At 38.8% G+C, this 27677-nt stretch overlaps 1 protein-coding gene across 3 annotated transcripts in view; it reads right to left on the reverse strand.

Moving 5' to 3' along the window:
* Window positions 1–27677, reverse strand: part of MCF2L2 (MCF.2 cell line derived transforming sequence-like 2) — a 242334-nt gene that overhangs the window by 177134 nt on the left and 37523 nt on the right. For all 3 annotated transcript variants that reach the window (XM_032875453.1, XM_032875452.1, XM_032875451.1), the window contains exon 3: window positions 20931–21045. In XM_032875453.1, the coding sequence (XP_032731344.1) occupies window positions 20931–21045 (115 nt within the window). The remainder of the gene's footprint in view (window positions 1–20930; window positions 21046–27677) is intronic.

Consider the following 27677-nt stretch of genomic DNA (forward strand, 5'->3'; position numbering starts at 1 on the left):
TTAACAATGAAGAAATCCCTTTGCACATCCCTGCAAGATGCATCCAGCTCTATCGGAAGCATCCAATTATAGGGCACCCACTGCCTCTAAGCCAACCAAATTCTCTGCCAGGTTGCTCACAGAATGTGGTGGCTTTTCTCTACATTCAAATATTCCTTCCTATATAGCTTCCGTTTTTTGTTTTTGTTTTTTTTTAAGATTTTATTTATTTATTTGAGAGAGAGAAAGTACAAGCAGGGGCAGAAGCAAAGGGAAAGGAGGAGGGAGGGGAAGAACCTCAAGCAGACTTTGCACTGAGTGCAGAGCCTAACACAGAGCTTGATCTCAACACTCCAAGATCATGACTGAGCCAAAACCAAAAGTCAGATGCCCAATGGACTGAGCTACCCAGGCACCCCCTTCCTATACACCTTCCATATTTCAAATTCCATTCCTGCCACCACCCTTTTTTTAATGGGATAAGAAGCAAGGATGTTAATGACCAATAATAAAACCTCTGTAAGCCTGAAATGTCAATGAGTAAATAGATGAACAAACTACATTGCTGGGTGTGTCTACTGTACATCATGATGTAAGATAAAACGCAATTGTTTGAAGTATTTGCATAAAATTCTCCTAGATAGTCTAACAGACTGCATTTTCTTCACAGAAATACTCAGCCACAACTTTCCTTAAATAATACTCATTTCTAGAATTTACATTAAATATTTGAAAATGAAAAAACTAGGATATTCTGTGCAGGAAGCAAAAACAGATAATGTCACTAGAAAAGAATGAGATCTTTTTGGGATTGCAGATATGAGTGAATTCCTCTTCCTAATAATCCTGAATATAGAGGGAAAAAAAACCTTAAGAGCTTCTTCCTCTGATGCCAGGACAGTCTCAGTCTTGAAGGAGATGAGGTCAGAGAGCAGGACAGGCAGAGTAATTAATTAGTGTCATGTATAACAATATATCTCAGACTTGAGTGTCCTCACCAATCACCTGAGAATCTTTTTTTTTTAATTTTATTTTTTATAAACATATAATATATTTTTTCCCCCAGGGGTACAGGTCTGTGAATCGCCAGGTTTACACACTTCACAGCACTCTCACCTGAGAATCTTAATATGCCAATGCTGACTCAAAAATTCTGGCCCAGGTTCTGCTTTCTAACCAGCTTCTAGGTTATGTCCATTATATAGGCCAACCTTGGCCTTGTTTGGAGGTTGTGAATAGAGAGCAGCTGGTTGTTCTGCAGCCTTGAGAGTACCTTCCTTGACAAATTATAATTGCCTGAGATGCTAGATTATAAGTTTTAAAGCTGGGGAGAAAGCAGAGCAGAGCTTGAAGAAACTTAAGACCTCACAAAAGACTCAGAAGAATATGTAAAACAGGTCTTTCTGGAAGGGAATTGACTAAGACACTCACTCTGCCTCCAGGAAAATATCCTCTTTGTTATGATAAATAAAACCCTGCCTGCTACCTAGCCAAGCATCCTAAAGGGAAATCTGTTCAGAGGACCCTCATCCCCACTATGGCCTTACTCCCCTCCCATTGGTTAAAAACAGCCCTACCCAAATGCAAAGGAAACGCAAGCCAGATAATTATATTAATAATATAAACTTCCATTCATAAATATGGAAAGGCAACCAAAGGCCTTCTGAAATTAATAAAACTGAAGCATCAAAGAGAAGGATTGAGGCAAATAAACAGAACTGCCAATGTAGAAACAGAAATAATTAAAAAAACCAGAAAAGAACTTTTTTATATTTTCTAATTAGTAATCTCAGATACTTGAAAGGATACTGTGCCCATAATATAATGATACCCAGTTATGAAAAGAAAGTAATGAGAAATAAGAAATAAATGCCCAGTATGAACTGAATGTTTGTGTGCCCCTCCCTCCAAATTCATATATTGAAATCCTAGCCTCTGATGTGATGGTATTAGGAAATAGGAATTCTGGGAGGTCATTAGTCATGAAGGCAGAGCCTTAATGAATGGGATTCGGGCTCTTATAAAAGAGATCCCACAGAGATTTTTAGCCCTCTTTCTACCATGCAAGGATACAAGTTGGTAGTCTGCAACCCAGAAGAGGATCCTCACCAGAACCTGACCATGCTGGTACCCTGACCCCACACGGCTAGCCTCCAGAGCTATGAAAAACAAATTTCTATTGTTTATAAACCACTCAGTCCATAGTACTTTGTTATAGCATCCTAGACTAAGACAATGCCAGTACCTAAAAATTTATAAAAGAGTTTACGAAAAAGGACATGGCTAATGACAAAATTAGCAATTTGAAGTTGAAAGATTATAAAAAATGATAAAGACAGGAACTTCTGGATATTGAGCAAAATCTGAATCTTTACACATCTTCTAAAAGTTATACCAATCAATAAAAAAGAATAAACAGAGCCATACAAATTTAATGCATTGAGCATATTTAGAAGACAGAGAACACTACAAACTTCGTTACTTGTAAATAGATTTTTTAAAAAAACAGACACCAATTTCCAGCAGAACTATTTCTTGAGCTTCTGCTACAAGTGTTTGCAGAGAGCTAGAGTATAATAGTTAATTTTATGTGTCAACTGGACTGGATCACAGGATGTCCAAATATCTGGTTAAATATTATTTCTAGGTGCACGCATGAGGGTGTTTCCAGAAAAGGTTAGCATTTGAATTGGTAAAGTAAGCCAACTGCCCTCCCTATGTTGAGTGGACATCATCCAATCCATTGAGGGCCTATATAGAACAAAAATGTGGAATAAGGGAGGATTCTCTCTCTCCCTGACTATTGAGTTGGGACACTGATCTCCTACACTCAGTGCTCCAGGCCTTCAGACTTGGACTGGAATCTACAATTGGCTTTCTGGCTTTCAGGCCTCTGAATTACATGACTGGCTTTCCTGGGCTTTCATTATACAGAGGGGAGATTGTAGGACTTCTCAGTATCCATAATCACATGAGTCAACATCTTATTGTAAATCTCTTTACATATATATCAGGGATCTCCAGAGAAAAGAACCAATAAGGTATATTCAGATATATAAAAGAGGAGATTTATTATAGGAACTGGCTCATGCAGTTACAGAGGCCAAGAAGTTTCACAATCTGCCAAATGCAAGTTGGAGAACCAGGAAAGCTGGAGATGTCACTCAGTCCGAGTCCAAGGCTGGAGAATGAAGGGCCAAATGTTCTAAATCCTGATCTAAGTCCAAAAGCCCAAAACCCAGAAGAACCAATGTTCAAGGGCAAGAGAAGATGAGTCTCAGCTCAAGCAGAGAAAGACTCACCTCTCCTCTGCCTTTCTGTTCAATTTGGGCACTCAATAGATTATACTATGCCCATCCACACTGGGGAGAGCAATCTGCTCTACTTAGTTCATGAATCCAATGTTACTCTCTTCAAGAAACACCTTCAAAAATACATCCAGGAATAATGTTTTACCAGCTGTCTGGGCATTCCTCAGTCCAGTCAAACAGACACATAAAATCAGCCATGATATATATTTGTATCTATATCTATATCTATATATCCTATTAGTTCTTTCTCTGATTAATACATAGGGAGTATCAAGAGATGAGGGGATTGATGTGAAACAACTCCCAGGGGGAAAAAGCACACCCTAATTACAAAGGTACTAAAAAGAGAGTCCTGGTACATTAGGGTACAAACTAAAGAAGGACTCAATGAGGCAGTCTTAGAAAGGCAAATCTGGGAAAGAAATGGAAATGAAAAAAAGAGGTATGCCTGTTGGTAAAGGAAAAAAGAATCAAGAGGTAAAATTTAGCATCCTACAAGACCAAAAAAAAAAAAAAAAAAGGACGCACAAACCCCTTCCCTTAACCACCTGCCACAAATTTTTTTAGGCCATTGATAAAAAGAAATTATATATAGATATACTAACAAAAGATGGTATTCTTGTACTAGAAATCCTGTAAACTACTCTAAACCACCAAACCTGTTCACTAAGTACAAAGTTGTGAGCAGTATTCATCTATAGAAAAGTACTGTAAATGGGGGAAAACATAAGAAAAAAAACTTTTTCAGTTTCAAGATAATGAGAAGATAAGCCACAAATTATAAGAAAATATTTGCAAAAGAGCATATGTGATAAAGAACTCTTATCCAAAATACACAAAGAACTCTCAAAACTCAACAATAAAAAAATAAACACCCCAATTAAAAACCAGGCAAAAAAAATGAAAATAGACACCTTACCAAAAAAGATATACAGATAGAAAATAAGCATATGAAAAGATGTTTAACAATGTATGTCATTAAGGAATTGCAAATTAGGGGCACCTGGGTGGCTCAGTCTGTTAAGTATCTGCCTTCAGCTCAGGCTATGATCCCAGAGTCCTGGGATAGAGCCTGGCGGGGAGTCTCTTTGTTCTTCTCCCCCCACCCCTGCTTGTGTTCTCACACTCTCTCTCAAATAAATAAAAACTTTTTTTTTAAAAGGAATTGCAAATTAAAACAACAATGAAATACCACTACATACTTATTAGAATGGCCAAAATCCAAAACACAGACAACACCAAATGCCGACAAAGATGTGGAACAACAGGAACTCTCATTTAATGAGGTATTCTCATTTAATTAGGTATTCAAAATGGCATAGCCACTTTAGAAAACAGTTTGGCAGTTTCTTATAAAACTAAACATACTTGTACCATATGATCCAGCAAGTGTGTTCTTTGGTATTTACCTAAATGAGTTGAAAACTTACAGCCATATAAAAACTCACACATGGGTGTTTACAGTAGCTTTATTGAGAACTGCCAAAACTGGAAGCAACTAAGATATCCTTTAGCAGGTGAATATTCATTCAAAGATCAATGAAGCCATGAAAAGACATGGAGAATCTTAAATACATATTATTAAGTGAAAGAAGTCAATCTGAGAAGGCTACATACCATATAATCCCAACTATATAACATTCAGGAAATAAGAATTACAGAGATAGTAAAAATCAGTGGTTGCCAAGGGTTGGGGGTGGGGGCATGGGAAGGAAGAATAGGTGGAGTACGGAGGACTTTACAGCAGTGAGACTATTCTGTAGGATACTACAGAGGCAGATACATGTCATTAAACATTTGTGCAAACCCATAGTATGTACAACGCTATGAGTGAACCCTAATAATAAACTAATACATACTTTAAATATAAACTATAGACTTTGAGCAACAATGGCATGTCAGTGTAGGTTCATCAATTGTGAAAAATATACCATTTTGGTGTGGGATGTTAATAGGGAAGTTGACTGATGGTAGGGGAGGAAGTAAATGGGAAATCTCTGCAATTTCTGTTCAATTTTGCTGTGAACTTAAAACTGCTCTAAAAATAAAGTCTATTAAAAAATTTTTAGAGGGCGCCTGGGTGGCTCAGTGGGTTAAGCCTCTGCCTTCGGCTCAGGTCACGATCTCAGGGTCCTGAGATCGAGTCCCGCATCGGGCTCTCTGCTCGGCAGGGAGCCTGCTTCCCTCTCTCTCTCTGCCTGCCTCTCTGTCTACTTGTGATCTCTGTCTGTCAAATAAATAAATAAAATCTTTAAAAGAAATATTTTTTAGATGATGAAAATTCCTCCAAAAAATTAGTTACTAAACAAAAAACAAACAAACATACAAAAACCTATAACATACCTCTTCAAACTGAAATGCATGTCTACAAACAAACATTTATGGGTATGGAGGGGCACCTTAAATAAGAAACTCAAAAACCAAGAACAAAAATGGATTTTTTTTAAAACAAGACAAAACCAGAGAGGGAGACAAACTATAAGAGACTCTTAATCTCAGGAAACAAACTGAGGGTTGCTGCAGGGGAAGGGGGTAGGAGGGATGAGGTAGCTGGGGAATGGACATTGAGGAGAGTTATATGCTATGGTGAGTGCTGTGAATTCTGTAAGACTGATGAATCACAGATCTGTGCGCCTGAAACAAATAATACATTATATGTTTATTAAATTTAAAAATGTCTTAAAAAAGAAAAAAAGTGCATCAAATAGAAAAAAAATGGATTTTTTTACTATACAAAGAGAAGAGGAAATAAAATTAGAACTGACTGAAGTCAGAAAAAGAAAAAGAAAAGATAAAACCATTTAAGAAATGGAGTCTAAATTACAAGAAACCTAAAGGATAACACATTTAAAAAAAGTTTAATAAGGGGCAGTATATAACATAAAACAAACAGGCAAAGAAAGTGGTTGAAATGGAAACCAGACAAAAAGGAATCAGCATACTTACAACTAGAGTCTCTAAAGACTAAAAATAAAACAAAGGAACAGAGATAATATCCATAAGCATAACCCAAAACTTCCCAAAAATAAAATATGACCTGAATCTACATAAACCTGAAAGGACCTAGCAAGGCCCAAGAAAACTGATCTGAAACAATCAACTCTGAGACTCAGCCCAATAAAATGATTAGGCTTTAAGGATAAAGTAAAAATTCTCAGCATTTCCAGGAAAAAGAGTAAACAATTTACCAGGCCAAGAGAAACAGACAGGCACCATACTTCTCAAAAACAACATACAAATCATGGGAAGAATGAGACAGTATTCTAGAACAATTTATGAACCAAAAGTATGAACCAAGAATTTTATATCCTGACAAGCTGGCTTTCAAGTAATAAGGCAATAGAAAAACAGTTATACAAAAACTCAAGGGAATTCTATTCCTGTGAGCCCCCTTTTTGAAGAATCTAGGAAAGAATGACTTCCATTGAATCAAAAGATAACTTGGGGAAACTTGAGCAAAAGGATTAATTCAATATATTTAATGGTGGTTCTAATGTTAGATGTAGTGGAAGAATAATATATAGAAATAAGGCAAGTAAGATGGTAAGAACTAAGATAGTAAGAAAAAGGAGAGGGGAAGAGAAAAGAATAAAATACTGAATAAATACTGTTGTGCAGGCAGCAGATTGAAGTCAAGGATATTACTGAAAACTGAAAAACAGATTTAAAAAGTTTATATTTAAAAACAGACAATAAGAGCATTAAAAAAGACATAAATACAAGGACAAAAATCACAAATCTTCCTAAATACCAAAAGAAGTTAAAAGCAAAAAAAGCAAAGAAAACCTGTCACTAGAGATATACAATAAATATAATACATTTAGTAGTTATAAAATAATGACAAAATTAAGACCGAATATATCAATCATATCAATATACATAAATGGGCTTAATTCACCTAATATAAGAAAAAGATTTTCAATTTGGCTCATGAAGTTAAGATCTAACTATAAACTGTATCTAAGAAAAAGATCTAGAACAAAGTCAGAAAGGCTAAAAATAAAGGAATTGGCAAAATTATACTAGGCTGGGATGCCTGGGTGTCTCAGTTGGTTAGGCATTCGATTCTTGGTTTTAACTCAGGTCATGATCTCAGGGTCGTGGGGCTCCATATTCAGGGCAGAGTCTGCTTGAGATTCTCTCTTTCCCTCTGTCCCTCCTGCTTGTGTGCTCTCTCTCTCTCTCTCTCTAAAATAATAAATAAATCAATCTTTTCTTTAAAAAGTATACTAGGTAAATGGAAACAAAAGCAAAGGGTTTCAGTCTTGACATCAAAACAGAATTCAAGCCATAAAGCATTAAATAATCAGGAACACTTTTTAATGCTGAAAGTCACAATTCACAATGAAGATAAAATAAGTATAAATAACTATACTGCTAATACCCTACTAGCCAGCTTTTTAAGGCAGAAACTACAGAAGATATGAGGAGACAAAAATACATTTTACATGAGAGGTTACAGCATGAAACTGAACAAATAGACAACATGTCAGTAAGGTTATAGAAGACCTAACCAACATAATCAGTAAGGAAGAACTAATGAATATGTGTTTAACTTTACATCCTGATAATAGAGGATTCATCTTTTCTCAAGCACATGTGAAACATCCACACAAAGAAAGGAAAGAAAAAAAAACCTGAAAATTTTAAAACCTTCTAATAAACAACTCTTCAGTATGGGGAAATTTAAAACACAATTACATAATTTCTAAAATATAGTGATAACAAAAATACTACATATCAGCATCTATGGAATACATTTAAAGCAGTGATCAGAGAAAATTCATAACCTTAAACATTCTATATCAATAAAATGAAAGAATGAAAATATATTTACTTTGGAACTCAAAAATGAGGAAAAAAAGGAAAACCTAAAGAAAGCACAAGGGAAAACATATTAAAGATATGGGATGCCTGGGTAGCTCAGTTGGTTAAGCCTTTGGCTCAAGTCATGATCCCAGTGTCCTGGGATGGAGTCCCACATCGGGCTCCCTGTACGGTGGGGACCCTGCTTCTCCCTCTGTCTCTGCCTGCTGCTCTGCCTGCCTGTGTGCTCTCTGACAAATAAATAAAAATTTTTAAAAAATTTTAAAAAGATAAAGGCAGAAAGACTAGAGAAAAGGAATGCAGTAGACCTAATTAATAAATGAGAATCCCATTTTTTAAATTAACAAGATAAGTAAGCCACTTAGCTAACTTAATCAAGGGGGAAAAAAGGGACAAAGCACTGGTATATAAAGTAAGAAATAACAAAAGGAAAATAACCACCAAAACACAGGAAACCTTAAATTTCCAAGAAACTACTTTTGCATACCTCTATGCAAATAAACTCAGAAATAAAGGCATGAATAATTTCCTAGGAAAATCTAATTTAACAAAATTGATGTCATTAGAAATATAAAGTTTAAACAGAACAATTTCCATGGTGGAAACAGAGAAAGTTATCAAGGCTCAGATTCACCAAGGAATTTCAGAGGGGAGCTCAAATTATCAATGACCATAAAGTCCCAAGGCCACACATACACCCAAAAAAAAAGCTTAAAAACTGAAAGAAAACTTCAAAATACTAGATATTGACATTGCTACCTAACAAAGACGATAGGAAAATAAAATTATCAGTTAACAGATACAGTAGTAGAGAGATCTCATTCACAATAGCAACAAATGATAAAATACTTAGGAATAAACTTAAGAATAAATCTACAAAACTATGTCAGGAAAATCGTAAACACTCCTGAAAGACACAAAAGTAAATTTTAACAAAATGGAAAGACTTTTCCTCTTTTTGATGAGATGCTTTTAACACCATAAATATGTCACTTTGTCCTAAACAAATTTATAAATTTAACAGAGTCCCAATGAAAAGACCAACAAGCTTTTTTTTTTTAAATGGAGCTAAATGCATATAAAGAACATAAGAAAGAACAGTTAGAAAAACATGAAAAAAGCAAATAAAGCCCAAGGGGCCAGGAGGGGAAAGGGAATTAATCCTACCAGATATTAAACATCCTCTATATGTAAAGTAGTGTGTTATTAACTTATGAACAGACAGACCAATTAACTCTCAAATCACTGAGGCAAAGATGAACTCTAAAAATTTAGTGGTGGTAGGATAACTGAATATCCATTAGGAAAAAGATGAGCCTCTATCTATTCCTCAGACCAGCACAAAAATAAACCCCAACTGCATCAGAACTACCTGTAAACAATGAAATTATGCTGTATTACAAGAAAGCATGGGTGAATTCCCCCTATAACCTAGGTATAGGAAAGTTTTCTGACAATGATTCAAAATCCATATGCAATAAAGGAAACATCAATACATTTGATGACATAAAAATTCTACAGGGCAAAAAACATTCCAAGCTAAGTGCAAGGACAATAAAAAGGTGATAGAAAATATATGCAGCATAGATCACGGATAAAGAGCTAATATCTCTAACCCATAAAGAAGTCTTAAAAATGAAGAGGAAGATAAAGATTTAAAAAACCTTGATGGAAAAAAGATTAAAGGCATGAACAGACAATTCATACATATATTTAAAATAAGAAGGGGAGGTGCCTGGCTGGCTGAGGTGGTGGAGGGGGTGGCTCTTTATCTCCAGGTTGTGGGTTCCAGCCTCATGTTGGGCATAGAGATTACTTAAAAAAAAAAAAAAAAAAGTGAAGTGATAAAGAATGGAAAAAATGAGAGAAAAGTTAAAGACACAGAAGAGGGATTCAGAAGATACAGTATCCCTAGAGTTGTTGAAGCAGCAGAAAACAGACTTGGAAGAAAAAAAATTTTGTTTAATTAAAAATAAATCTAAGGGGCACATGGGTAGCTCAGTTGGTTAAGTGGCTGCCTTTGGCTCAGGTCACCATTCCAGGGTCCTGGGATAGAGCTACTCAGCTCAGAGCCCTGCTCAGCAGAGAGCCTGCTTCTCTCTCTCCCTCTGCCTGCCGTTCTGCTTACTTGTGCTCTCTCTCTTTATCTCTCTGTCAAATAAATAAATAAAAACTTTAAAAAATAAAGGAAAAGGGGTGCCTGGGTGGCTCAGTGAGTTAAAAAATAAAGGAAGGAAGAAACGAAGGGAGGGAGGAAGGGAGGGAGGAAGGAAGGTAAGAAAACACAGAAAAGGGGCGCCTGGGCGGCTCAGTCGTTAAGCATCTGCCTTCAGCTCAGGTCATGATCTCAGATTCTTGGGATCAAACCCCACATTGGGCTCCCTGCTCTGCAGGAAGCCTGCTTGTGCTCCCTCTCTCACTGTCTCTCTTTCTCTCTCTCTCTCATTCTGTCAAAGAAAAAGAAAGAAAGAAAGAAAGAAAGAAAGAAAGAAAGAAAGAAAGAAAGGACAAGACAGAAAAAAATTTCTAAAACTAAAACAGACTCGAATCTCCCATTCAAAGTCCCAGTAGAATGAAAGAAAAAGTTTGAAATCAAACCTGCAAGACAGAAAGAAAAAACCTCCTATGGAAATAAAGAAACAGCTTACCTATGAAGGAGTGAGACTCAGATGTCAGAAAGAACAGCCTTGTTATCGGTAACACTGGCTGCCAGAAATCAATGCATTAAGGGAAGCCAGGGTGGCTCAGTCCGTTGCATGACCAACTCCTGGTTTCTGCTCAAGTCATGATCTCAGGGCTATGGATGAAGTCCCATGTACCAACCCCACGCTCACCGCCAAGTCTCCTTGAATTTCTCTGCCTCTCCTGCCCCTCCCCTGGCTCCTACTCCTTCTGTCTTAAATAAATAAATAAACCTTTTTAAAAAGCTACTATTTGCTTTCTATTAAAAAAAAAAAAATCAAGGGGCACCTGGGTGGCTCCGTGAGTTAAGCATCTGTCTGTCTTTGTCTCAGGTCATAATCCTAGGGTCCTGGGTTGGAGCCCCACATCTGGCTCGCTGCTCAGCAGGGAGTCTGCTTCTCCCTCTGCCTCTCACCCCCCTCGTGCTGTCTCTTTTTCTCTCTCTCAAAAAAGTAGATTTTTAAAATCTTTTTTAAAAAATCAATGCATCAATGTTATTTTACATAAAAAATTCCACATTCAGGCAAACTGCCAATCAATCAAATGTGAAGACAAAATGCAGTTTTTTCTGACATTTAAGATCTTTTTTTTTTTTTTTTAAGATTTTTTATTTGACTGAGAGAGAAAACAAGCAGAGCAGAGGAAGAGGGAGAAGCAGACTCCCTGCTGAACAGGAAGCCCAACACAGTGCTCCATCCCTGGACCCCGGCTGGGATCATGACCTGGGCTGAAGGCAGACACAGAATCAACTGAGGCACCCAGGCACCCCTGACATTTAAGATCTTGTTAAGATTCACTTACCATACACCTTTTCTGAAAAAGAAACAACTTAGGTGTTTTCCAGTGAAAATGAAATCACCATGTTGTATACCTGAAACTAATATAACATTGTGTGTCACCCATACGTCAGTTAAAAAGCAATCCCAGGGGGCACCTGGGTGGCTCAGTGGGTTAAAGTTTCTGCCTTCAGCTCAGGTCATGATATCAGGGACCTGGGATCGAGCCCCGCGTCGGGTTCTCTGTTGAGCGGGGAGTCTGCTTCCCCGTCTCTCTGCCTGCCTCTCTGCCTGCTTGTGATCTCTGCCTGTCAAATAAATAAATAAAATCTTAAAAAAAAAAAAAAAAAGAAGAAGAAGCAATCCCAGGTTAACATCTAGCAGCAGTTCAGACAACAGCCACCCCGAGTTATGAGGGTAAACCGGAGGGCCTCAAAGGAAAAAAAAAAATCTTCAAGAAAAAAAAAATATATGTATTACATAAGTTCTATGATAAAGAATCTACAAGATAGTAATAATGCAATAGAGATATATGGTACTCTATAAATAAGAAAAAAAGAAAGCCGGGATGTCTAGGTGGATCTGCCTGCTTCTCCCTCTCCCACTCTCTCTGCTTATTTCCCTGTCTCACTGTGTCTCTCTCTGTCAAATAAATAAAATCTTTAAAAAAAGGAAAAGAAAAGCAATTAGAAATGTCAAGGGAAAAAAGTATATAAATAACAGCCATTGCCTGAGTCTAAAATGAATTAAATTGTGGCATGATTTGGGGCAATTGATGGATTTTTACAAAAGAGAACCCCATTTACCTGCACATATACAAAACCCCTTTGAGTGGAGACAGGTTTAATGATGTCAGACTACATTTCTCACTCTAGAGTCTAATGATATTACATAAGTTAATTCACTTTTACTTATTTCTGTGATTGAGAATCAACCTACAGTAAAAAAAAAAAAGTATATATATAGTAAAAATGTAAAATTTAAATTTTACCAACTGGAAGAAAATGGTATATAGGTAGAAGAACTTGAAGGATGAGAGAGAATGAAGGAAGATGGAAACGTATAGGAGAAAACCAGCAGATTATCACCTAAGGTTGTTGGATCACCAGAAGAGAAGTTAACTGTGCTTTTTAAATTTATCACAGTAAACATTACCTGATCTAAAAATAATAATATAACCAACAAAAATTAGGGAGCAAGGACAGAGAAGCATCACAGTATGCAAAACTAATTTTTCATAGCAAAGAATCATAGGATACTGTCTAAAGATGAAAAATCAAAAAATAAAAACATAAATATGTAAGTTAGCATCATGAAGATCACCACCATAACATTATCTGAAAACTTCATTATGTGCTGGAGCACTGAGGCAGGAGCCAGGAAATCTAAGTGCTAAGCTTTACTTTTCACCAGATATGTATACTTATACACGTTTTTGTTTTCCTTCTACCTGGTCTTAATATCCATCTTTGTAAGTGTGGGAGCACCTGGGTGGCTCAGTGGGTTAAAGCCTCTGCCTTCGGCTCAGGTCATGATCCCAGGGTCCTGGGATCAAGCCCCACATCAGGCTCTCTGCCTGCCTCTCTGCCTACTTGTGATCTCTGTCAAATAAATAAATAAAATTTTTTTAAAAATCTTTGTAAGTGCAATCTTAAAACCAGCAGCGGCAGCAGCATCTCCTGGGAACTTACTAGAAATGAAAACTATTTGGCTTCACCCAAACCTACTGAATCAGAAACTCTGGAGTGGAACCAGCAATCCACGTTTTAACAAGTCCCCCAAAAGATTCTGAGGCATGCTAATGTCTGAGAACAGTCAACCAGGACCAACAAATTGCGGTCCGTGTGCCGAATCCACTCCACGCCCTCCATTTTGTAAATAAAGTTTTATTGTAACACAGCCACATTCATTGGTTTATGTATTATCTATATTTTCGAGCAACGACAGAGTTCAATTGTTGAGGTGGAGATCATATGGCCTGCAAAGCCTAAAATATTTACTCTCTGACCTTTCCAGGAAAAGTTTGATAACCTTCAACCTAGAATATTCTGACTGATAGAGTACTGATTGCACATCATTACTAAACTGCATTCAATGCTTATCACCCCAGTAAAGTTGTAAAGATTATTCAATCACAAAGGTATTTGTGCTAATAATGGCTAGAGTCCTTTAATGAGGTAGTATGGACTGAGTGAATCCTCCTACCCATTCTCAGGACTCCTTAAAATAGTAAGTAGTAGGGGGCGCCTGGGTGGCTCAGTCATTAAGCATCTGCCTTGGGCTCAGGTCATGATCCCAGAGTCCTGAGATCAAGCCCTGAGATTGAGCCCTGGGTTTGAGCCCTGCATCGGGCTTCCTGCTCAGCAGAAAGCCTGCTTCTCCCTCTCCCACTCCCCCTGCTTGTGTTTCCTCTCTCACTGTGTCTCTCTCTGTCAAATAAATAAATAAAATCTTTAAAAAAAAAAAACAGTAAGTAATATACAGTAAACAACCATGTAGTAATTAATCAATAAATGGTGTAATAAAATAAACAGCAAAAGTCAACATCCTCTGTGGCTCACAGAGTCTTAGGAAACGCTGTTGACCACATAATGACTGGTGGAGAGCATGATGAGTTGATTTTTAAAAAACAACATTCACATTTCAAAGTCAATACAGCACCCAATATCTTCTCCAATTTCATCTCAATTCTTCATATCACCCAATCACCAAAATAACCCACATCATATAAGAAATAGGAGATGAGGCTGTTTGTTTCAGGTTATAGCAATTATCTTCTTTACAATTAACAATACTACTGAATAAAACCAAATTCCAGATGTTTACAACCATTAGCACCCATAAATTCAGGCAAGGGGCTGTGCTTTGAATGTCTAAATAAACCTAAATTGAGGGGTGCCTGGGTGACTCAGTGGGTTAAAGCCTCTGCCTTCGGCTCGGGTCATGATCCCAGGGTCCTGGAATCAAGCCCCGCATCGGGCTCTCTGCTCAGCAGGGAGCCTGCTTCCTCCTCTCTCTCTCTCTCTGCCTGCCTCTCTGCCTACTTGTAGTCTCTGCCTGTCAAATAAATAAATAAAATATTTTTTAAAAAATAAATGAATAAATAAATAAATAAACCTAAATTGAACATAATCAGAAAAGACAAAGTGCGCTCCCATCTGAACTGGACAGGTGACACAAAGCAGGATAGTAAAGATAATCTAAAGCAATGAACAAAGAAAAGCTATTATGCACACACTAGGTCATCCTACTGGTGAGAAGTGCTGTCAGACTCCTAGCTCTTACACAGAGAAGGACAGGAATCTAGCCTATTAAATTGCTTTTTCTGCCCTCCAGAAGAGTTCATTCAAATTCTCTTAGCATTTCTTCCAGGCTTTCTTAGCAGGGTCACCATATATTCATAACAAATCCATGGGGCACTCTCTAATTTCAAGCCTTAGCTGGGTGTTTAAGGTCTGGCCTCTCAAGGCATCCCTCTTGAGGGCTGAAGCAAATCCACCCACCCTGGGCAAAGCAGCAGGCCAAGAAAACTCCCCATCCCGGGCCTCTATCCTTAGACGTCAAGCGAATGATTCCATCTCCCTGAATCTGGGGAGCAATTCCATGGCCAGTCCAGGAAGTAACGGACCTCACTCTTGCCACTCAATCAAAGCAGCACTTTTCCAATCAATGTCATTCAAAGCCACTTAAAAACAGGGCTTTCCTATAGCCTTCATAACAGTAAGAAACCCAGACTGAATTTACGTCTGTGGCAGGACTGGTTTCTAAAACTGACAAATTGTTATAATATCATTCAGTTTTTTAATACAAAGAAGCAACTCTCATTATAATTTGCAAAGCAAATAGTGTCCTTCTCCCTTCCTTTCCAAAAGTAGAAATGCCAGATAACATTTTACCATACAACATATCATAAATGAGGGTATGACTCTTCTCAAAGACTTTATGGGAGGAAAATGGACAAAGGAGAATTCATCAAATATAAACAGGCCTCTCAACAGATTCATTACAAAAAAGACCCTTTAGAAAAGGGTAATTATTTAGTAAATAATCAGGAGTGCCTAGGTGGCTCAGTGGGTTAAGCCTCTGCCTTCGGCTCAGGTCATGATCTCAGGGTTCTGGGATGGACCGCATCGGGCTCTCTGCTCAAGAGGGAGCCTGCTTCCCCTCTCTCTCTCTCTGTGTCTCTCAGCCTACTTGTGATCTCTCTCATTCTGTCAAATAAATAAATAAATTAAATCTTTAAAAAAAAACCAGTAAATATCATAAAATTACCACTGTTATGAAATATAACTCTTGTACCATCTAATAAAAGTACTTTCTCCAATCCCTTTCAAATAATGAACTCAAAACTGTAAGTAAAACAAAGGAACTGAATAGAGTAATTCAGTAATAAAATACATGCTTAAGGTATACAAATAATTGATTTTGAGAAAAACAACTGTGATCTAAAAATAGCTAAGCATCTCAGTTGTTCAGAATGCTTTACCAACACCTTTTTTTAAATTTTTTTAATTTTTTTTATTAACATATAATGTATTATTAGCCCCAGGGGTACAGGTCTGTGAATAGCCAGGTTTACACACTTCACTGCACTCACCATAGCACATACCATCCCCAATGTCCATAACCCCACCACCCTCTCCCTCCCCCCCTCCCCCTGGCAACCCTCAGTTTGTTTTGTGAGATTAAGAGTCTCTTATACCAATGCCTTTTCAAAGGTGTTGTCTACAATCAGTAGCCACAGGAGACATGTTTTAAGTGACAGTATCTTATATAATATTTCTGAGAAACTGACTCCTAGGATTATCCTGTACTTGTTATAAGACAGATTTTGAAAACCCTTAGTAGTGTAGACACATAGCAAGTGGTACCTGAGAGGCTAAAGTGGGCCCTCACTTGTTACTGGAAACATAACGGCAAGGCAGCAGTGATACAACCATATATATTTTAACACCATGAGATCCATGTGGGAAGATTTCTATCTCAAGATTTACATACTACATTTAATTCACAAAGAAATCGCAGAGTCAAGGAAGCTCAGGAAATAGAATTTTTGGCTTTTGTTGCATTTAAGGAGAAGAACTACAGAACTGTGAAAACAAAAGTAAAAGATTTGGGTACAGTCTTCCCTCTGTCTCTCAGCTTCCCCAGATGCCCCACCACTGCATCTTATCCAAAAGTTGAGCCTGATTCCACATTTCCTTCCTCACACCTCACAGTCCTCTTCTCTCTCCCCGTCAGTCTCACCCTTGAAGGCACACTGGGATCACTTGTGGAACTTTCAGCCCTACAGAAGCCTGAGTTCCACCCAAAAAAATTTCTGATTTAATTAGTCTGATTTCTGGTCTGGACATCAGGATTTTTTTTTTTTTTTAACTCCCAAAGTGATCCTGGAGTGCCTGGGTGGCTGAGTCGGTTAGGTGGCTGACTGTTGGTTTCAGCTCAGCTCATGATCTCGGGGTCTCGGGATTGAGCCCCATGTTTGTCTTCATGTTCAGTGCAGAGTCTGCTTGAGATTCTCTCTCCTTCTCTCTACCCCTCATTTGTACATGTGCTTGCATGCATGTTGTCTCTCTCAAAGAAATAAGAGGCTCCTGGGTGGCTCAGTCAGTTAAGCATCTGACTTCAGTTTAGATCATGATCTCAGGGTCCTGGGATCGAGCCTGGGATAGAGCTTGCATCAAACTTCCTACTTAGCAGGCCTTCCTCCCAACCCCATGTGCTTTCTCTCTTTCTCAAATAAATAAATAAAATTTTTGTAAAATTTTTTTTTAATTTTTAAATAAATAAAATCTTGGCAAAAAAAACAAAAACAAAACACCTCCCCAAAACTCCCCTAATGTGCAGCTAGGATGGAAACCACTGTCCTAGCATACTTTTGGTAAGAAGAGCCAGGCAAAGTAGAAAAATAAAACAAGATGAGACAATCAAAACCAAAATGAGGGCTCAATTCCACATGCCCAGATAAGCAGTGACACCTATGAATACAATTCCTAAAACCAAGCACCATCATCAGTTTCTCGCTCTTCCCCTCCCTGACCCTGAACAGCCCCTTTCTGTCTATCCCTTTCTACCCAGTCCTCCTGCTATCAAGCTAGCTCACTCCCCTTCACTTTGCACCCATCCCAGTGTAGAAGCCCCTCATCAGCCTCCCTGCCTCCTTTCCTGGCTCTGTCTGATCTACACTGCACACCACCACCAAACCGATCTGGTTGTCATTCTCCTCCTCGAAACCTCCAACAGCCTCTTCCTGCTATGTCTAAACTCCTTAACTTGGTAGAGGAGAGGCCACCACCAAGGCCTTGCCCAGTCTGTTTCCAGATGTCTTTCCAGCTCTCATTTCTCACTACTAGCTGAAAAGAGCCTCACTCTGTTCTGATCAACCTGCACAGTCTATAATTCCCCAAACATACTCTATTTAAAACTTCAAAATTCAGGGGCCTTTGGAAATAGAAGCCAAATGTTTTGCCCCAGATCACACAGCTAGTGAGCAGTAGACTGTGGATTTCATTCCAGATTGGGGCTGTGTCCAAAGCTGTTAAACACCACCCTATTCTCTCTCTGTGGACTGTCGCCTTCCATGTCCACCTGTGGAAATCTTACCTATCTTTCAAGCCTATTCGTTCCTAAAACTTTCCTTGTCTTTCCTGTCTGAAGTGACTTTTCTCTCTTCTGATCTTCTTTAGCACTCTATTTGCTTATTTCACAAAATATCATGACAACAGAGTCCTGTGATGAGCTTCCTGAGGTTCAAGATACTGTGTTATGGCCTCATTGGTCCCTTATAACTCCTAACAGCACCATCCACACTGTCAGCAGGCAGCAAAGGTCTGGTGAAGAATGAACTGTCATGGGAAGCTTTCTGTACTCACCCAACCCAGCCACAGTGAGGCACAGAGGTATCCTTTCCCTTACCCTGGGTATCCTGCCATCCTCCTCTTCACATGCATCCATTCTGCCTTATTCTGTGTCATGAGCCCTCTGCCAACTGCCTATAAAACATTTTGCAACCTGGGAAGGGCTCTGTTGCCTGGTAACCACTGTAAGATTTAGAAAGATGCATATGGTGGTAGGTAGGAATTGTAGAAGAAAGAAGGGTACTTTCATTCTTTGGAACCTGAAATGGAAGCTGGACAGAAAGGTTTAGGTTAAATTCCTGTTTGGGGCTTTCTTACCCATTGTCTCTGTTTTATGTTGAAAGAAATAGGGGTGGGGCAGCGAGTGGGGTATGAGCAAATGTCAGGAAGAGGAAAGGGGAATAACTGGTCAGACGGCTATTGCTTCTCAAGAAACAAACAGCATTCTAGGAAAGGGGGAAACTCCTATTTACAAGAAATGACATAAGGAACATAGAGCAGAAAAAAGACACCAGACCAAAACATTAGTCCCTGATTTTGTCTTCTCTTCTCTTCTACATATGGAAAATACAGGTGCTACCACTCAGTGCTTCTCTCTGCCCTGGTTCAGATGGCACTCCCTGTATGCTCCTCAGTGTGACTCAGAAAATGCTGCAAGTACAAGATGAAAACCACCCATTTTGTTTAGCATATGACTGCATCTAGGGATCGGTAAAATCAGATGGTGAGTTTAAAAAGAAACATAATGAGAATGGGGGGACCATGTCTACCTGTTGCCCACCTCCCTGCTTACCCCCTTCCTTTCCTGCTCACCATGGAAGGAGAAGTTGCTAAACTGATGGATCATTGTTTTAGAATGCAACTGAGCCAAAGAGGGAGATGAAGTTCAACTCCTATAAACCAGAGAGGTAAAGGCAGGAGGACTGGATTTCCCCCCCTTTTCTATCAGCAGCCTCCTTCTAGCTCTATAACAAATACTCATTGATTGAAATGAATTATATCGGAACTGGAAATTCCACCAATACTTCTTGAGAACCTGTTATGCGCTGGGTACTGTGCTAGGATTACAGATAAAACAGAAACAAAACAAAACAAAACAAGCACTGGTCCCTCCTCAACTTGTTCAGACTAACGGGAAATGCAAAAATAATTTCCATATACTGTGGTATTATATAAGAGGTAAGCTCAGGAATCTATGGAAATTAAGCATCTGTGAGAGCAGAACTGAAGTGAGGGAAGGAGCCCTTGAGGAAATGAGATAGACTGAGGACTGATGAATGTCTAGAATTTAGCCAGATCAAGAAGGGCAGGAAAGGCGCTCAGTAGAGAGAACCACTTGAGCACAGCCCAGAGACACAAAGCATCCGTCCTTCAAACCAATAAAATGCCAAATCCTCACGTGTCTGTGTAATACATACCATATTCAGGGATCAAAGGAAGAAAGGAAGTGAATTTAAGCACTAAACTTTGAAGAAGTACCTTAAAAAATAATCCATAGCCTCCTCTGAAGAAATAAGAATGGTAACAAGCAAACACAAAATTCAAAAAAATCTTTTAGAGTGGGTTTGGTTAAAGCAAACAACTCAACTGCCTGATCTCCATAGGTGGGATGAAACATCAGGTGGGCTTTCAATCACAAAGCTGGTGTTGACCTTGAAATCATATGAGGCAGACAGAAGACAAGCTAAAGAGCACACACATGGCCCAACCTCACAGCAGTTGGGTAAGAGAGACTGTCATAAGCACTATAACCCCATGGAGGGCAGGGCCTTTCCTGGCTGGAAAGTGGACACAGCACTAAGATTTGGGTCTGGACCCCACTCCCGGCTCAAGCTCTGTCTGTGAAACAGTTGTCTCCAATACAAACTCTGTTCCACACTCCATCCCTTGGAGGCCTGGGTATTTACTCACTTCACTGGAAAAAGGTATGAGGTCCAGGTTAGAGAGAGTGGAAACAGCAGACACCAAAAACATCTTTGTCAAGATCTCAGCTATAAGGACAGCTTTTATTCCCAGCCTTTGTTTCCTTGCTCTCTGCCTTAAGTTTCTTCATCTGAATAGGACAGGTATAATATCTGCCCTTAAATTCCTTATTTAGGGGAGATAAACTAAATTAACTCCTAAAATGGCTTGACTCCTTGAACAATGGCTATGTGTCCCAGAACACAGGCCCCAGGAAGACAGAATCACCTTAATCCGGAGCACTGAACCTGAAGGCACAAAATCAGCATTAGCTTCTCAAAGTTTCATTCACTCAAATGTTTATTAAGTACCTCCTACGTGCACACCAGAGTCAGAATGGACACTCATTTATCACTGTTTTCTAGACTCTTCCGCCATCCCTTGTCTGTGATGAATAAATAAGAGAAACTGGCCAAACTACATACTAGTGTGGGCTATGCTCAGGGAAGATTCCATCTCAACACAGCCCTGCCACATGGGAAATTCAGAATGAAGCCAGTGACTGGGAAGGTAGCAAACCACTGTGTTCAGCTCACCTGGGGATGCTAGTCAGGTAAGTCATGACATTTAGGAAGTCTTCCTCTGGGAGGTGTTTGAACCCCACAAACTCTGGAAAAGTGATGATGGGGGCACCATCTTTCCCTCGGCCTCCTGCAACAAAAATGGGTGGTCAAGATGTTAACAAAATGTCTTCATGTCACATCCTGCAGGTAAGGGACTTTGACTAATATCAAGCTGGGAGATAGATACTGGTCTCCCCCTTTTCTCTCTGTATTATTTCAGACTAGAATGTGAGAAGGTTGACATGGAACTATTTTGAAAAAGTCTCTTCTCCTTCATGCTTGTTCAAGTGATGTGAGAATTCAACCCTTAAATCCTTTGAAGATAGTTACTGTGTAAAAGGTAGTATTAATTTAATTACTTTAGCATAGGAGGAACAGTAAATAATGCCAACGTGAATATATAATATTGTTCTTTATTTCTGTAATCAGTAAATATCAAAGCTAAAAGAGCATGGTGGTTAAGAGAATTCATTCTAAAATCAGGCAGCCCAGGAGTGCCTGGGTGGCTCAGTCGGTTAAGCGTCTGCCTTCAGCTCAGGTCACAATCCCAGGCTCCTGGGATCAAGCCCTACATCGGACTCCCTGATCAGCGGGGAATCTGCTTCCCCCTCCCTCTCTACTGCTCCCCCAGCTTGTGCTCTCTCTAATAAATAAATTTTTAAAAATAAAAAAAATATATATTGTTCAAATCCTGGTTTGCTACTGGATTTCTACTCCTAAACAGGAGTTTCCATCTATATATATATCTCATAGGAATAATACTTGTACCTATCTCAAAAGGTAATGTGAAGATTAAGTGAGAACATATATGGAAAGCAAGGGAGTACAGTGCTTACTACATATAAGTGCTCAATAAACAGTGACCATTATTACAGTTATTACAAGGAGGAAATAATCAATGCCCTTCAATAGTTTACCAACAGGAATAGAATACACCACTGTGAAAACAGAAATGTAAAATTAATATTTAAATATTTAATCTATCAGAACAGAGGTTACTAGATTAAATGAAACAGATGCCCTTTCCTCATCTCCCTGCAGCGAGGTGCAGTTATATGACTGAGTCCTGGATCCATGGTTCCCAAACTGTGTCCCACGTACCCAGAGAACCAGGGTAAACTCGCAGAAGCACCATGAATATTTTAAATCTTTAAGGGAAACAGCAATAGTTGGCATCTATAGGACATCATATATGCTACCAGCTTGAGATAGTTCACAATTACAATATTAAATTGCACTATATTCTTTGGAAAGTCACTGCATCTTTGTGAAGTTGGGTTTTTGGTGGCTGTTGAGATAAAGAGCAAGTACAGTATGAAAAGTAATGTAGGGGGAGCCTGGGTGGCTCAGTTGGTTGAGCGACTAACTACCTTTGGCTCAAGTCATGATCCTGGAGTCCCAGGATCAAGTCCCACAACCAGCTCCCGGCTTCATGGGGAGTCTGCTTCTCCCTCTGACCTTCTCCCCTCTCATGCTCTCTCTCACTCTCTCTCTCAAATAAATGAATAAAATCTTTAAAAAAGGAAGGAAGGAAGGAAGGAAAGTAATGTAGGACAGGAAATAAGGGTGGTGATGCCCAGTCCCATTCCAATGCTTGAGATTATTGTAGTTACCTAAGAATGCAACTTAACCATTGCTTTTTCTTTCAACTTACGTGTTTGTTTGTTTTTCCAAACAGCTACTAAGTCCTAAGGATATATAGGGTTACTAAATTGTTTTAACTGTTAGGTATTGCTTTTGGCCAAAATACTAAGATAGGCTGAGATATCTATCTGAGACTGAAAAACTAAGGCCCCAAGAATGGCAAAAGCTACAGAACCTATGCTTTAGTCAGTGAGGTAAGAAATGAGTTGCTGGGAGCACCTTCTGGGTTGTGCCCATGGAGGAAAACTACTTAAAGAAAAACAAAAGCTCCCAAGTGAGGCCAACTACAAATGACAGCACACATTACACATCTAATGAAAGAGGTATGGCAGGGTGTGGCTTAATGAGAACTGTGTGATTAATGAGGGTGTGGCATCAGTGAAGAAATTACAGAAAAGAAGACTCAGAGAAGCAAGGGCGGGCCATGCACGTCAATGCCTTCTTAAGGAGAGGACCATCTTCCTAAGGAGATGGTCCATCATCACAGGAATCTAGGCCGTGCCAACAGCGTATTTGATGACACCACCACTCAGACCATCCAATCCACTCTGCTGCTCTGAGTCCACACCTGATAAGCACTTTCTGCTTAGACTCCAACTTTCCCTGTAAATTTGTTTCCAGGACAAAACTGTGCTGTCAGGCAAACATGAGTATTTGTATCACATAAAGAGTAAGAGAGTCTTGTGGTTTTCTACACCAGTCTCTTCTAGGTACTGTTAATGTGGGGTGAGGCTCTCAGAGACCAATCACTATGGAATGAAACTGTGTGATACTTGTCTGGATGACTAGCCATTCTTCTCTGGGAAGTATTTCTTTATTAATTCTACATGTTTATTTTAAAATTTTTAAAAATTTACCTGCAGATTAGATACTTGTCAAACTTTGACATGTGATTAAGCTGCCTCATTGTGTTGACCGAAAACAACTTAAATCGGGATACTATCAGCTTTTACATCATATTCTTCCTGTTTGCAGTTTTATACCCATAGGAAGTTTTAGATAAGTGCAAATTAAGAGAATTTACATCTCTAGTAATTAGTAAAATTAGTAGTTAAAATTAGTAAAATTTAGTACTAATTACTAAAAAGTAAAATTAGATGCATTGTAACACTGTACTAATTGCATAACCAATATTTGCCAAGAAAATGGCTAAAACATTTCAAACACTCAGAACACCCTAAAATATTTATTAAGATAGGATTATACTATTTAATGATTTTGTCTTTTATTGTTAATTATAAATTAAAGCTCTTCACACCTAAGTAGAGAAAGATAGGTGGAGTGTTCTTATATCTTGGTTAATACCAATACTGAACACCAGAGAGACCCAAAGTTAACTGGGGATACCACAAATTAACCTTAAGGGACAGAAGCCCCAAGGAGACAAAGCTAAGCCTCAATACAGTCATTGACAACCCACAGCAAGGCATTTGGTGCCACCTTGTGAGAAAACATGGAAATGCAAAAGGATGAAGGTGTGCCAAAAAAGTCCTATTCAAGGAAAATAAAGAAAACTAAACCACTTGGAAGTTAAGTAAAGTGGTGACTCAAATTTTAGTACTCCTGGTATAATTTTTACCTGCTCATATAAATGGAAGAGGACTAGGTTCATTGCAGAAAACAGCAGTAAGTTCTTGGGATACATAAGAGTACTCCCATGAGGGTCTGGGTGTTGGCTGGCACGAACTTTTGTCCTATAGAGAATTTAGAACACTAGGAAATCCTATAGGAAGATGGTGAAGACCAACAATGAAAGAAAGAGGTAGTTAACCGTTATTTGCCTCCCAAAATCCGTTTTCCTTCTCTCTCCCCCCAAAAACTGATTTTAGCTGGGAAAATGGTAATACCACTTCCTGGGAGACACATTAGAAATGTCAGGGCCTGGGATACCAAATAATCTATTCTATATAATAAAGAATTGTCCTACAACCTGTGTGATTCCTGAATATCTTAACAGAAACTCAGTGTAAGTAAGAAATCCAATTACAGTGATCAAATCCTACAAATTCTGTTTTATACATAATAATAAAGTTTTTTTTAAGTTTTCCATTTTATTTAGATATAATTGACATAACATGGTATTAGCGTAAGGTATACATGCAATGATTTAATATATGTATATATTGTAAAATGATGACCACAATAAGTTTAATTAATATCCATCACCTCACAAATCACCTTACAAACTCTTCAGATCTAATCTCTTAGCAATTTTCAAATATACAATATGGTACTGTTAACTGTAGTTACCACGTTGTACATTACATTTCCTAGAATGTATTTATGTTATAACTTAGAAGTCTATACTTTTGACCACTTTCCTCCATTTCCCCCCCACACCCTGCCTTTGGCCACCAATCTTTATCTCTGTTTCTATGAGCTCAGTTTTTCTTAGATTCCACATACAAGTAAGATGGTAAAGTATCTGCCTTTCCTTGTCTGACCTATTTCACTTAGCATAATGTCTTCAAGGTCCATCAATGGTGTCACAAATCAAAAATTACTTTTAAATGGTTTAAATATATACTGAATTTTTCAGAATTGTAACTACCCTATAAACTGAAGGAAGATAATACTGTGCTCGGCATTTATCAACTCTGTTCAGAATTATGTCAACAATTGTTTACTCTTTCAGAAAATCACTACAGTAAGGCCACTGAGGGGGTCTGATCACCCACACCACACCCCAGCATTTACAGCTATCACATTCATGGTGACTCTGAACACCTATTTTACTATTTTTTCTAGTACAGCTAGAACTACATATTGAAATACATATTTTTTTTTTACTACTCTTACTTTCCTTTTATTTCTCCTTTACTACTCTCCTTTTCATTTTCTTTTTTTTTTTTCAGTATATGCAAAAGAGGGGATAGCTATTCACCCACCAGGAGCACACAACTGAACTAAATTGGCTAGCTTCCCATGACATTAAGTGTATCCATATAACTGATCCAGGTGCAAGTCAGTGGTATGCGGTGTGTGCTGCTGCTGAGCTGAAGCTTCTAAGAAGCCGTATGCTGTCTTCTCTCTATGTGCTTCCTGGATACAGATAATAAGATGGCCACAAAGTGGATAATAGTAACATGAGCCATAAAGTGAAAGGAACCTTCATGTGTGAGGAACATGGAGAAAAGTCATCTGCTGACCATGAACATACATGCTGGAGTGCTCCAAGCCAAATAACTAAATTCCTGTTGTGTTTGTCTGAACTACTATACACTTAGGAGTCTATTTGGTATAGCGGCTCAGCCCACCCTAATACAGATGATGGTATCCTAAATTCCAACTCAAGATAGTGTGGGGTAATGTAAATCATTGTTATAAAAATCATTTGTTATAAAAAGAAGCTTTCAGTCCAACCTGGTTGAGAACCATTTCCGTAGTCTACACCACTCAATACAATAGCCACTAGACATACGTGGCTATGGAGCACTTGCGATATAATCAGTCCAAATTGAGATGTGCTACGAGTGTGAAATACAAACTGGATTTCCAAGACAGTGTGTGGAAAAATGTAAAGTACCTCAACAATAATTTTGAATAGAGATAATGTGTTGGAGTAATATTTTAGATATGCTGGGTTAAATAAAAATGCTATTAAAATAAATTTCACATGTTCCTCCTTGTTTTTTTTTAAACATTTTTATTTATTTGAGAGAGACTGAGAGGAAGAGAGATCACAGAGGCAGAGGGAGAAGCAGGCTCCCTGCTGAGCAGAGAGCTGGATGCGGGGCTTGATCCCAGGACCCTGAGATCATGACCTGAGCCGAAGGCAGAGGCTTAACCCACTGAGCCACCCAGGCACCCCTCTCCTTGCTTTTTTTAATATGGTTACTATAAAATGTAAAATTTTGTGGGTCAAAACACATGTGGGTCATGGTTTATTTCTATTAAGCAGTACTGCTCTCTATACCTTGTTGCATTGGTTCTCATTTCCTGGATGCCAAGTTACTAACTCTATCTCTGATTTCAGCAGAAGTTCTGACTCTGGGTAGTTCCTTGATTTGACATTCTCCATTGCTTCAGTGAGAATTTCCCACTTTCTGGGGGGAAACACTGTGGACTCCACAAGCCTAAGAGTATTTTACGACTTCATTATTAATTACTTCTAAAAGGTTATGTAACAGTGTGGGGGACTTAAAGAAATGATTTCAAGGCAGGGGGGGAACAACTATTAAGTGGCTAATTTATAACCAACCCTCTCTCTCCTGAACACCTTCTATTGTAGCCATTTCAAAGCTAAATATCCGTCTCTTCTGACATCCTTGCTGGCAGATACGGCTGCACAACACAGTTCCAGGATGACACATAAGCAGAAGTCTACCAAGAGCTCCTGGGAAAGTTCTTGCTCTCCTGGCCAAAAGAACAGAAGAAGCCAGCATTGCTTCTTTACCTTCTTCCTCCTTTGGACACAGACTTGATATCTGGAGCTGCAGCCACCGTACTGACATTAAGACTTCAGAAACAAGAGAATCATCGAGAGAATCGCAAAGATGCACCCTTAATGTCTTTGAGCCACTGATCCAATACAAGGAATTTCTACTTTTGGACCTCTTGTTATGTGGCTCAGAAAACAAAGAAACAAGTCCTACAAGCTAAGTTCTCTTACAGCCGGATACTATGCAAGGCAATTTCCTTAAAACAACCCACTTTATCAATGAGAAACCTGAGGTTCACAGTGACATAGTAATTGTGTTGGAATGTGAACCCAGAGTTGTCTGAGCCCAAAGCCTGGAGTGTTTCCATCACACTAACCTGCTTATATTTTCTTACTTCCTAGCTAAGCCCTAAATTTAGAAATATCCCAAGAGGCCCTGACCAGTTCTATCAGTCCACTATCAGTTCTACCAGTCACTATCCAGTTCCTACAGTGGCCCCGGCCCATGGACTTGACCATCCAGAGGACTCCAACCATCTGGCCACAAATCTGGGTCACCCATCTCTCCCACTAGCCATGGGAACACACTCGGAACACAGCAGGCCAGGCAGCTGGGGCCTCACTGAGAAAAAGGCTCCCTGCTGTCCTTCCCAGCATTCCTGGTTGACGGGGCCTCTGGCTCTTTCAAGAGCTCA

This window comes from Lontra canadensis, unplaced genomic scaffold (genome assembly GCF_010015895.1).
Source record: "Lontra canadensis isolate GAN:19392208 unplaced genomic scaffold, GSC_riverotter_1.0 scaffold56, whole genome shotgun sequence".
Classification (NCBI taxonomy): Eukaryota; Metazoa; Chordata; class Mammalia; order Carnivora; family Mustelidae; genus Lontra; species Lontra canadensis.